A 13,659-nucleotide genomic window follows, 5' to 3' on the forward strand; every position below is an offset into this window, starting at 1 on the left:
GCCCAGAGAAGCAGCTTGCCCAAAGTCACACATCATGTCTTCTGATTCCAAATAATTGTTTCTCCTGTCCCATGATCACCTAGCCCAATAAAAATTTATATGTTGATGTTTACAAAGTACTTTCTTCATAACAACACTGAGAAGTTATTTGTCCATGGTAGCACCTATATCTAAAACAGGATCCAACCCCTAAAAATTTAAAGTTGGAAAACAATATTCTTCCACTACATAGGTTGCAACTTTAAATAAAAAAGATTCCATCAGTGAAAATAGGTAGGCCTCATTTTTCATTGCTGCCTTAATAAACACACTCTACCTTCCCTAGCTCCTGCACAGGCCCTTGCTCCTGCACAGGAAGACATCTATGTCAGGATTCTGTCTTGTGAAAAGCTTGTTTACAACCCAGATTCCAAAAGAATGCAGTATGTCTAAAAGCAGAGACTACTTGCAATATATTTTATTATTTTTACAAATGTGGAATATCACTTGATATTGCTTATTTATTTAGCATTATTTAGTTTCTGTTTGCTCTTAATGCCAAGTTCATCTGTTATAACAAAAGCAGAATTCAAAACCCGCTGTACAAAGAGCTGTGAGCATCAGTCTGCATGTTTCTGAGGCTATTCTTGTCACTTCTATCAAATACCTGGAACCTTCTCTCACCTGGTATCAATCAGCAAGCCTGAGAGATGAGGTGAAAATTCTGAGTTGGAAACTAAGAAGCCTAGTTTGAAATGACCTGAAACTACAGAGTGACAAAAGTGAGTAATATCTCATTTGATAAAAAATGGTGGTAGGATACACCCTATATACCTACCCCATAAACTAACTCTAACAAAATACAAATACACTCTGCTCCCATGGCTCCATTAGTCAACCTGGCCTGCTTCTGATCTTGAGATTAAGGATCTCTCATTTTATGAGCACAGGTGGTTAGAGAGAGAGAAAAAAGGGGGGAAAAGGCATATGCCCCTGAAAGTAAAATGTAGGTCTCTTCCTTCCATACCTGCCCTAACACCCTTAAGGAAGTTCCATGCACAGAAAAAGTCAATTCCTCTTTCTGATTTATTGGATCAAAGATCTGAACTTGAGTCATTAGTATTCTCTAGCTTTTGCTTTCTCTCATACAGACAATAAATCAACTTCAATCTTCTCTTTCTGTAAAATTCACTGTTTCCACAAAAAAGATCTTTATTTTGATGAGAAGTGTTTTGTTGTTTTTTAAACCACATGATGATCTTAATACAGCTGCCCTGTAGGACACCATCCTAAGTCATTAAACATGCCAAATGGATTCGGAATAAATAAAGCTACAAAGCCCAAGTTATGTACAAATATCTCAGGCAATTATGTTTACAAACCTATATACAATCAAACAAATGTAAACAGTAAATGCAGCATGTGAATAATCAAAGGATGTACAGGAAAAACATGTAAAGTCCTACCCTTCTGAGGGCAGTCTTCTCTTTGCCCCTTGGAGACGGGCCACTCAACTCCTCCCAATTCAACTGGTTAGGCCCACTGATAATAAAACAAAAGTGCTAGCATTTTTAACTGAAGGATCTTGGAAAGCGGGTGAGGGGGCAGTCAACCCCACCAAGTCTGAGGCACAGAAAGAAGGAGACACACCTCACAGCTGCAACATCCTTCAGGACGGAGTCCCTAGGGCTTCCTGGGAACCTTGTTCATTGCTGTCCATGAGCTAGGACTAAATGCTGCTCTGGGTGATGGGAGCCTAGAGAATTGCTAACTGCTCGAAAGACTTCAGAAGGTACAGGAAACATGTGCCCTATGTCCTTGACTATCATGAATATGGGAAAGAAGTGAGGCCCCAAATTACAAGTCTTTTTTGCTATAAAAGATCCTTTTGTGGGGAAGGAAGGTAGATGTCATGGGGTGGGGGTGGGGATGGAGAAGCTGTGGGGAAGGACACACATTAATATGGTCTTTTAGTGAATTCCAAGATTTGCACTGGTCCTATACTCAAATGAATTCTACCAGAACAGCAAGGAAGAGCTGTATAGGCTGAATGGGGTAAGGGAGAACTTCTATATCCAGAGAAACCAAGTAATACACTATCAGCTTGTGACCCATGAAAGTGCAATCATGTGAAACCAATGGGCACTATGGTGAGAAGAGAAAAATAACCAGGGTTAACATCGAGCAGAGTCCTGAAGGGCAGTGGGCACGGTGTTTGCCATGGCATGCAGCTGGCATGCCATCTGCTGGCTACAGGAAGGCAGGTGGATAGAAGGGCATGAGCTGGGCCTTGCAGGTGTGGGCACAGACAGGTGAGGCGTAGGTACATCCTTGTTCATCAGTGGAGAGCTGAGTCCTCCCCCTGGACACTGGGTGCTCACACGCTCAAAGGCAGCATACCTGGAGCAGATGATGGTCTGGAAGAGCCCAGACCAGTTGGAGGAACTTGGTCAAGGCCATTTACTGTCCTGGGAAGTGATAGAAGAGAGAGAAACAAAGATATCTTTTAAAAATCACTGTGCAAACATCATGAAATTCCCTTTCATCCCCAAAGCTACCCTCTACCTTCTAGGAACAGTTCCCTAATTGTGCAAAGGGGTACTTTGGTTATGTCTCCTTTTAAGGACTATGTGTCATGTTCTGGCCACTTGAGATTAGAATACACAAAACTTTCTTATGAAAAGAACCCAGAGAATGTAGGTATTGGCCCCTAGTGCACACTCTCCCAGTTAATCATGCACAGTAATTATAGCATGACCAGCAGCAGCTCCCTCAGAGCCACACCTCCAATATGGAGATTAAACAATCCCCAATTCCAACAGTCCATTCAGGAGCCAAAGTGCTGGCACCAGAAGTGTGCCAGACCTTGGGGATTGCTTCAGTGTTTTAATACAACAAAGAGCTCTATTATAGAAGAAACTTTTTGCCCTCTCCAGGAAAATCTCTCAGTTGTCCCCCAGGAGTCTCAGTTCCAACTGTAAGAGGCTCTCTCTTTCTCTCCTTTCATCCCCTAGTGAACAAGCGGCCAAGCAAAAGAGTAACCGCAAGATTCAGAATTTGAGAAAGAAGAATTCCATGCTCCTTAGCAAGCAGAGATTTTACAAGTCCCAGAAATTTTATAATATATATTTTTGAACTAAAGTCAATGTATAGTTTAAGAAGAAAAGCATATGAAATAATCTATTCTGCTCAAAATGAACATTTAACATATGTTAGAGAGATGAAAGTCTGGAAATTTGTTTTGAAACTGGTGGTGGTGGTGAGAATCAGTGTGGCTTTTTTCTGACATGAGTAGGGGTAACAAAAAGAAATTCTCAAAATTAATTTTATTCTAGGGTTCCATCTCTCACTCTAAGTCCACAAGGAGCTATAATTACCTTTTTCTGCCACCACCAAACCCCCTCCCCCTACTAAAGCACTCAACTATGAGGTAGGTTTCAGAAACTGTCAGCATCAAAGCAGGAGGAGGCTAGGAGAATACAGGATTGACTCTTTCTGATGGTCAAAAGAATTCTCTTTTCCACCCCTATGAGTAAGTCTCCTTCTAAGAAGTAGAAAAGTCTCTATGTAAAGTGAATAAGAACCCAAAAAGTTCATAGGGAGCATTTCAATATCATAAGCCAGTGTTTTAATTCTAAACACTCTAGGAAGCAAAATATACAGTTGATAGCACATTAAGGAAAAAGAAAGAAAACTTCAACAGCAAATTAAGGGGTCAGTGACTTCATTGTAGAAACTGACCAAATCAAAGAAGTGCACATAAAGTGGGAGTAACCCAGTCCTGAGATTATAAAACTACATTCAGGATGACTTTAGCAAAGAGAAATGCTTCATGCAGAGAAATGCAGATCATGCAGCCTAGTATGAAAATAAGCATACAGGAGAACTTATCAAATGAACAACCATGATGGGGCAGGTCATGAATCGTTTTTGTTATAAGAGGGTTTAAAGGGGGAGGGGAAGAAGGGGATATTAAGGCACAACATTTTTGTTTGATTATTGATTGAGCATGAATACTAGTGACTTGTTTAGAGTATAAGCAAAAGCAAAAAATGGCATACTGCCAGTAATATGAAATGAAGATGAAGACCTAAATACAAATGATGCTTCAAAGTGTGTTGAATATTCAAGTAATGAATGCCAATTCAACCCATCCTATTAGGAAGCTTGCTTATTTCTATTTTCCATTGTGTATTGACTTAAATGACATATACAACCCTGGAAATGGCTGTCTGAAATCCATTGAATAGAAGTTAGATGACACTAGAAGTTTGAAAAATTATAGAAGGGATTTGACCATTCAGCTGGAAAATGAGTTAAATGAACTATATCACCAAAAAAGCTAATGCAATCTTAGAAAGGCTTAGTACAAAGATTTATCAAAGATTTTACAGTAAAAGAATGAGTTCTAGTTTAATTAATTCATTTATTCATTTATTTAATTAAAGTCAGAGAGATGCTAGTGATCAGCAGGATTCCAGAAGAAGGTGAACAAGGTGATAAAGGGATGAAGGGTCAGCTAAAGATATCTCACTTAAAGAAAAAACCTAGTCAGTCAACAAGCATTTGAATAGTAGCTACTATGTGCTGCATATTGTGCTAAGTGCTAAGAATACAAAGTAGAGTTTACATAGTCATGGACCTCAAGTTCACAAGCTAACCGGGGAGATAATAAGCAAACCACTCAATATACAAGGGTACACTGTGTAAATGTACAATGTAAATCTCACTAGAAAAGGCATCAGTAGTAGAGAAGACAAGGAAACATCTCTTGCAAAAGATGAGATATAAGTGGAGGCTCAGAGGTGAAAAGAGAAAGCACTCCAAGCATAGGAGACAGCCAGTGCACAGGCACAGAGGTGGAAGTTGGAGTATTGTGCTCAAGAATGGCAAGAAGGCCAGTGTTGTATGAATCATAGAGTACAAAACAGGGAATCAAGTATAAATAGAATGGGAAGATAAGAAGGAGCTAGGTTGTGTAAGAATAGTAAAAGTCAAACGGGTAATTTATTAATGCACTCCTTGAAGTAACTAGAAAAGTAAATGGAATTTACTGAATGTTGCCTGGGGGGTGGGTGGATGGGGAGTGTCAGGCCCTTAGGAAGAATGCTTTGGCAGCTGAGTGGAAGATGGACTGGATTGGAATAAGGCAGGAAGACCCAACAGAGGGCTATTTCAAGAGTACAGGTGCGAAGTGATGAGAGTCTGAACCAAGGTAATGACTGTGTAGGCAGAGAAAAGAAATGGGTGAGAGATGTAGTAAAAGCAGAAACTTGGCAAAAAGACTGGATATATGTGAGCTAAGTATTAGTGAGTTTGGGAGGCCAGTTGGTATTACCCTGGACATTAACAGAAAAGTTCAGAAGAAGGGAGGCTTTGGGAGGAAAAAATAATGATTTCTGTTTTGAATGTGCTATTTGCAATATAGGATATCCAATTCAAGATATCTAATGACAGTTGCTGAAGCAAGATTGAAGGCTAGAAAAAAGTTGGATCAATTCACATGAAAACCATCTGATCGGAGATCAGAGTTGAACTCATAGGAGCTGATAAGATCACCTAGTAAGATAAAGAGTTAAAAGAAGCCTCAGAGGTACATTGATCTAGATAAGGGAGGAAAATTATATTATTATAGCATTTCTTTCAAAACATTGTAGAAATTGGGGGCAGCTGGGTAGCTCAGTGGATTGAGAGCCAGGCCCAGAGACAGGGAGGTCATGGGTTCAAATCTGGTCTCAGACACTTCCGAGCTGTGTGACCCTAGGTAAGTCACTTAACCCCCATTGCCTAGCCTTACCACTCTTCTACCTTAGAACCAATACACAGATTCTAAGACAGAAGGTAAAGGTTAAAATAAAATTATAGAAAACTAGTCTTCCCAAGAAAGTCAAAGGGATACATGTCACTAAAAGATTCAGAACCACTGATATAAAAGGAAAAGAGAAAAAGGCCCAGGCCAAACCTTTAAGAAACATCCAGCAAGGAGAGGAGGATATGGCAAAGTTGGGACATATTAATGCATTTCTGGTAGAGTTGTGAATTGATCCAACCATTCTGGAGGGCAATTTGGAACTATGCCCAAAGGATAGATAAAAGACTGTCTGTCCTTTGATCCAGCCATAGCACTGCTGGGTTTGTAGCCCAAAGAGATAATAAGGAAAAAGACTTGTACAAGAATATTCATAGCTGCTCTCTTTGTGGTGGCCAAAAATTGGAAAATGAGGGGATGCCCTTCAATTGGGGAATGGCTGAACAAATTGTGGTATATGTTGGTGATGGAATACTACTGTGCTCAAAGGAATAATGAACTAGAGGAATTCCATGTGAACTGGAATGACCTCCAGGAATTGATGCAGTGAAAGGAGCAGAACCAGGAGAACATTATACAAAGAGAGTGATACACTGTGGTACAGTTGAATTTAATGGACTTCTCTACTAGCAGCAATGCAATGATCCAGAACAACTCGGAGGGATTTATGTGAAAGAACACTATCCACATTCAGAGGAAACACTGTGGGAGTAAAAACACACAAAGAAAAATAACTGCTTGATTACATGGGTTAAGGGAGATATGATTGGGGATAAAAACTCTAAATGATCAACCTAGTGCAAACATCAACAACATGGAAATAGGTTCTGATCAAGGACACATGTAAAACCCATTGGAACTGCGCGTCATCTACGGGAAGGAGTGGGGGAAAGAATATGATTCTTGTAACCAAGGAATAATGTTCTAAATTGACTAAATAAAATTTTCAAAAAAAAAAAAGAAAGAAAAGAAACATCCAGCAAAAGAGATTGAGAAAGATCAGATAGGGGGATTGGGAAGAGTAGTTTCATGAAAACCTAGAAAGTAGAGATGATCAGAATAAGGTAACTGATATTTTCAAAGGCTGAGGATCAAGAGGCAATTAGATTTAATGAGACATAACTGTCCAAGTATTTAAAGGGTCTTCATGTGGAAGAGGGTTTAGATTTAATACAAGAGAAAAAAAGACCACGGAGTAATGGCTGGAAAGCAACATGGTACAACAGGGAAAGTGCTATATTTAGAGTATGAGGATCTATGTTCAAAGCTTGACCCTGTTTGATAACAAACAACTCACTTCCCTTTTCCGGGCCTTAGCCTCCTCACTTGCAAAATGCAGAGGCTGGACTAAATAATCTCTAAGGTTCCTTTCAGTTCTAAATCTATCATGGTATAATATTATAAGTTATAGAAAGAGATTTTAGTTTAACATAAGAAAAACTAACAGATAGAACTCTCCAAACATGAAAAAAAATGTTTTGGGAGTGTATATTCCCTCCCATTAGACAGGTAACCCCCTTCTTCTACTTCAAGCAAAAGTTAAATGACTGCCAGTCATGTTGTAGAGGGGAATCTTGTTTAGGAATATATTGGACTAGATGACTTCAGAAAATCCTTCCAACTCTGAGATTTTACACTTCAAGACAGGATATAAATAAGTCATTTATCCAGTTTTCTGCACATTCTTCTGAGTGTGAGAATGTCAATAAATTCCCCCCCCCCTATTGAGACCTTGTCTGCTCTTCCCTGAGTGAGCACAGAAGTATAAGAAATAAGATCTTAAAAGAATCAAAAGATTTCTAATTTTACTCATACTTCAACGATTTGCTTCAAATCCCAGCTGTTCTGTTGAGCATTCAGAGTACATACTCATAATGCTCACTGTTATGCCTAATATGAGAAACAATAAGGTCTATGAGACTGTCATGTGCAAAACTTCAAATTTTGGCTTAAGTTATAGCCTATAGCCTTTAAAGTGTTAATATTTCTTGAAGCATATCTTCATGAATAGTCTCAACAGATTTTTGTTGCTTGAAGATAATTTCACAAAGGGTGACAAATAATTATCTTAACATGTACTAATAAAAAGATCCATCCCTTTTCTTTCATCCCAGTGATACCAAAGAGAACATTCAACTTGGAATAATAAAAGATGAGAAAAAGAGTCTCACCTCTACCACCTACTAGTCATGCCATCAATTCTCAATCTTTAGGCTTACAAATCTGTAAAATGAAGTTAGTAATTGTAATTCTTTACCTCAGAAACTGTTGTGACAATCAGATGTCATAATATATGCTCTTTTTCTTTTTCTGAATACCAAATGAAAAGGTGGGTATCAAAGGAGGGGAAAGAATTAAAGGGAGGTAGATAACAAACAGAAAAACACAGGCAAGAGACACATAACAGACTACCCCTGATGAGACTATTATCTGGGACTTTTAAGTTTCCATTAGAGGAGAGGAGTTAAATCTAGGCCTCGTAGACAAACAAGATATTAAAAAAATTAAATATCCATTCTGAGTAACAAGGGCAACAATTTTTTTTTAATGCTTGCTAATTCCTGACAAAAGGGAATTCTTTCTAAAGTTCAGGCTCCAAGATAAACTTCTTAGAGGCTTCTTGGAGACCTCTAAGCAGCAAGTGCTATTGAGGTAGTCATAGAAGCATCAGAGTTAAAAATTATCTATCTCAAATTCCTCATTTTACAGGAAAAAACAAGTACTATAGAGATTAGTGATTAGCCTGAAGTCAAATAGGTAGTCAATAGAAGAGCCAAGGCTAACCTAGGCTTCCCACATTTTCCCAAAGCTGAAAAATGTGTAATTTTAGTCACAGTGCTATTCAACCACCATAGTGACACTCCTGGTAAGAATCAAGGATTCAAATAAGAGATCACTAAAATCTAAATGGAAGACTTAACTGTGGGGATGGGCATGGGCAATATTAAATGTGGTCTCACTTAAAGGGAAATTCCCACACAACAAAAGAGTTCAGTACAAAAAGTACCAGAATAAAAAGAAATCAAATTATAAAAGCAGAGAAAATCATGAATGAAGACAGCCTCAGAAGAATCAGTCATATTTGATTATGTGTGACTCCTAGCTCCACTTTACCCATAGCCCTGATATTAGTCACTAGTGCCAAAACTTGTCACTACACTTAATTCAAAGAGTTCTGTGAGAATCAAGAGAGGTAACATATGTCCTATGTCTCTGTCTAAAAGACAAATGGAAAAATAGCTATTTGGAAATAAGGAGAAAGAAAGGGGGAGAAGGGAGAACTGAAAATATAAGCATGGTCTTTTGTTCTTAGGGCATATTTCTACCCAGAACTTTCTTTAGGTTACCATCAGAGGAAGGAGTTAAGTCTATGGCTTATTAAAAAAGTCTAACTACCAAACTATTGAAAAACAAATCCCTAATTACCTAATATAACACAGGTAGAAAGTTCAGAAATAGCTGCTTGATCCCTGAAAAGAAAGAATTTCTGATCAGCCAGCCAGTTAACCAATTTACTATGAGCCAGATGTTGTACTAAGCACTAGAGATACAAAGACAAAAAATACAACACCTACCCTCAAAGATTCTTTACTCTAATGCAGAAGATAACACATATCTAATTAGTTACATATATAATATAAATACAGAGTAGATGGTGGCAATCTGAAAGAAGGTATTAGCAGCCGGGGACACTGGGAAAGCTTCCTGCAGAAGATGGGCTTTGAGATGAGTTTAGAAATCAGGGAAAGAAAGAGAGAGAGGTGAGAGGAACAGAGAATTCTAGGTATAGGGGATATTGAAGGAACAGAGATGAAATATGAGGTATTGTGGTTAAATTACAAGTAGGCTAGTGTTGCTGAATTATAGTGTGTGGAGGAGAATTAAGGGTAGGAAGAAGAGGTTGTTCAGGTATGAAGAATTTTAAGTGCCAAAGAGGGTCCTTTAAATTTAATCATGGCACTGGAACTCACTATGTAGATAACATGGTCAACCCTATACTTTAGAAATGTCATTGTCTAGATGTGTGACCCTCACAAATCATTTAACCTCCCAACTGCTTAACTACTCTTCTATCTTAGACACAGTACTGTTCTACTGTTCTAAGAAGGGAGGGAGGGAGGGAGGGAGGAAGGGAGGAAGGGAGGAAGGTTGGAAGGGAGGAAGGAAAGAAGGAAGGAAGGAAGGAAGGGAGGGAGGGAGGAAGGGAGGAAGGAAGGAAGGAAGGGAGGGAGGGAGGGAGGGAGGGAGGGAGGGAGGAAGGGAGGAAGGGAGGAAGGGAGGAAGGAAGGAAGGAAGGGAGGGAAGGAGGGAGGGAGGGAGGGAGTGAGGGAGGGAGGAAGGAAGGAAGGGAATATCATGGCAGCTAAGTGGAAGATGGATTGGTATGGAGACAGACTTGAGGCAAAGAAACCAGTTAGAAAGTGTTTGTATTAGTCCAGGTATGAGGGAATAAAGGCCTTCACCAGGATAGCAGCTATGTGAAACAAAAAAAGGAGGTATACAAGAGATGTTATGAAGGTTGAAATGATTAAGATTTAGCAACAGAATGGATTTGTGGGGTGAATGAGAGAAAACAAGAGTGGTTTGGTAGCACTAGAACCAGAACTGAGGCTCCTTCGGATCTTTTTAAAAGTAGAACATAGCAATATTTTAGGCAGCTCAAAACAGGTCACCAATGAGCTATAAACTGATTAAGACTAAGAAAACAATAAGAATTACTTGAGTGCAGTTTCTGTCTTTGTATCCCCAGCACAGTGCTGGCACAGAGCAAATCTTGTTTGCTGAATTGAACTAAGTTAGGCCCATGCAGTTAGTATGCTGAATTTTGGTTAATTTTTTTTTCTATCAAACACCAGGATTCAAACAATGCACCCAACCACAGTAAAATAATTCAATTACCCATGAACAAGGTGGGGAATATGACTTTTTCTTGCCTAAGAAAAGAAAAAAGGAAACAATTTATGTAAATAGCAACACACACTATTTTCACACTATTCATGAAAAATTAACATGTGCAAATATGTACAAGGCCCACAAGAAATAAAATTGCTTAAAGAATGTTGGCCTGATATAAGCCATTATATTTCCTTTCTAGCATTACACTTTAGTAGGTATCAAATGGTAATCTGCTTTTGTTTTATTTTTATTTTAATTAAATTATCTTTTCAAACAATCATTTTCAGAGACAAAAAAAACATACACACACACACAGAAAATGTGCAATCATGAATCTCTATTATGCACAACTTGGGTGTTTCTGTCTTAAAATCAATACTATGTGCTGGTTCCAAGGCAGAAGAATGGTAAGGGCTAGGCAATGGGGGTTATAAGTGACTTGCCCAGGTCACAAGCTAGGAAGTGTCTGGGGTCACATTTGAACCCAGGACTCCATGTCTCTGGACCTGGCTTTCAATCCACTGAGCCATCAGCTATGTAAACCTCAAAATTCCTTAGACTTATAAATGTTGGAAATTTCACCATTGGGATATTTCATACTTGGAAAATTTCTTACTGATAGTCTATTGGAATGGGAACCCCATTGGCATGGGAGGTTCCTTCTCTTCCCTTCTTAAGATTACTTTAGGACAGAAACCTTTTGCTGAACAATGGAAAGGACTTTGACCTATGCTTAAGCACAGAACAGGAATTTCTTTGAGTCATGATTGATTTTAGAATTGATACAATGGAGATACTTGGAATAAATCTCCACCCTATTCAGTCCTAACAGGATTGAGTAAGGGCTGCAGCCTAGATCAAAATTTAATTATTCCAAGCTCTACCCTACTCAGGTTAACAGGATTTAGAAAGGGCTGTAGCAAAGGAGCAAAGATTTAATCATTTGAAAATATGACCTTCAACAGACATGTGCAAAAGCCAGAAACCTCTGGGCGGTCCTGGGTTAAGCTAGAGCCTTCATTGGCACAGGGAAATTGATGAACAGTGATTGGTAGATGGGAGAACTGAGGGGAGGAACTTGGATGGTGTCCTGAAAGATAGGGGGTCTGAAGACTCGAGGGGTTTTGGAGTAGTTGGTCGGTGTGGTTCGTGTGGGCTCGGAGAAGCTTGCTCTGGCTACCGGGAGCCATGAAAGACCATTCCCACAGCAATCAGCTTGGGTTTTTCAAAGTATATAATCAACAGTATATAAAAGCATATAAAAGCTCTGCTTATGTATTTCTTTCTGAACTTCCTTCGGCTCTTTTAAAAACGTTTCATTGATGCTCTTTCCTTCCTAGGGGGCACCACTATGACTATCCCTCTATGCTCCAGTACCCCACCATCACCACCACACACACACAAAAAGGTTCCCCTTGCAACAAAGTCAAGCAAAACAAATCTACCCAAAGGGTGAGAACTTTTTTTTTTCTGTGTCTCACATGTTTTAAATTTAATTTAGATCATTGAGCAGCTGTATAATTCAAGCCAAGCTCCAAGAACGTTTTAAGCCTAGTCCACCCATGTAAGTTTTGAGGGAAAACTCAGTGGCAAAACATATATTTTTTTAGTTAAGTGACACAATAGGGAAGAACTAAGAGTTTAAACAGGAAGTGGGGATTGGGGACACATTAATTAATGTAAATATGGCAATATATATTTTGTGGATTTATGAATTAACAATTAACAAAAACCCTCAAATAACCAGAACTTTTCTACAACCCATACTCTAATGGAGACTTTTAAGTTTATTTCCAGGATGTATTCCAGGACCATCATAAATACATCCTACTTATTCAACCAGAAGGTTGAATTTGTATTTAACAGTATTTCAAAATAGCAATCTTCATGAAGATGTCCTTAAAGCACTACATTAATACTGAATCATTAAATAAAAGATTCCATTGTCATTAATATAATATGCTGTCTCAGAACAGTGAATTAATATTGTTTTTTAAAATGTTTAATAACACAGGCTGAAATTAAAAGGTCTTCTGGTTATGCCTTAATTAACCAGAACATTCAACTGACAAAATATCCTTGTTTACCAGACCACATAACTATTAACACTATTTTTAATTGTTCTTAAGAGACAATTTGGATAAGACAACTTGAGACTTTATACATACATGCTTATTTTGTGCAAAGAATAATAAAGTAAATGTCCTGAAAATTAATTTTAATAAGTTTACAAATGGATATTATATAATTTTAGAAATGTGCTATGAATTACCTTCCCAAAAAATCCCTAAGAACTCAGATGTCACCAAAAAATATCACTTAAGAATGAAGAAAATGGTTTTAAATTATATATTTAATGATAAAGATATTTCCAAACAAAAAAATTAATCATATTCTAATCACATTTTAAAGTACTCCTTAAATCAAATACTTAGTAGAAAATGCTATACCAGAATGCTCTTGATTGCCAGTGGGAAATACAAAGTCTCATTATACTGAAAATGCTTTTAAGACTTTTTGGCCTTTTAAAATTAGGGATGGGGCAGACCTATGTTCACCAGGTAAGTACTCCTAGACAAAGAAATCCCTCTACTAATGCTAATTTGCACCTTCTTTGCAACTCAGAATCTCAGAGTTGCCTAGAGAACTGAAATGCTAAGTCACCTATCTGAAGTCACACTTAAGAGTACATGTTGAAGGAATGACATGAACTCAGGTCTCCTTCCCAGCTGACCTTCAATGGTCAGTTTTCTTTTTATTAAGCATTTTAAATTACAATTCTGCCTCTCCAAAGTTCAAAAAATGAAAGTAAGACAGCCATTTGAATAGTTGCTGCTACTACTACTGTTCCCTGAACAATGTCCTCAAGTGATATTTGTCACTGGTTTGTTTCTAATGTTGGCAAGATGGTACAATGTTATTTATTTAAGAGTAGGGGAAAGAAAAACTGACTATAAGACTGCAATTTATATCTA

General features: G+C 38.2%; 1 protein-coding gene across 8 annotated transcripts in view; it reads right to left on the reverse strand.

The window, feature by feature from the left end:
- Positions 1-442: 442 nt before the first annotated feature.
- Positions 443-13,659, reverse strand: part of NDEL1 (nudE neurodevelopment protein 1 like 1) — an 89,860-nt gene continuing 76,643 nt past the window's right edge. For 5 of the 8 annotated variants that reach the window (XM_007483115.3, XM_007483116.3, XM_056817536.1 and 2 more), the window contains one exon: positions 443-2,447. In XM_007483115.3, the coding sequence (XP_007483177.1) occupies positions 2,357-2,447 (91 nt within the window). In that variant the 3' untranslated portion in view covers positions 443-2,356. Of the gene's footprint in view, positions 2,448-7,988; positions 8,012-10,687; positions 10,723-13,659 lie in introns of those variants that run through there. The other 3 variants (XM_056817533.1, XM_007483118.3, XM_007483119.3) reach the window with 2 other exon arrangements.

Source organism: Monodelphis domestica, chromosome 2, assembly GCF_027887165.1.
Source record: "Monodelphis domestica isolate mMonDom1 chromosome 2, mMonDom1.pri, whole genome shotgun sequence".
In the NCBI taxonomy this organism is placed as follows: domain Eukaryota; kingdom Metazoa; phylum Chordata; class Mammalia; order Didelphimorphia; family Didelphidae; genus Monodelphis; species Monodelphis domestica.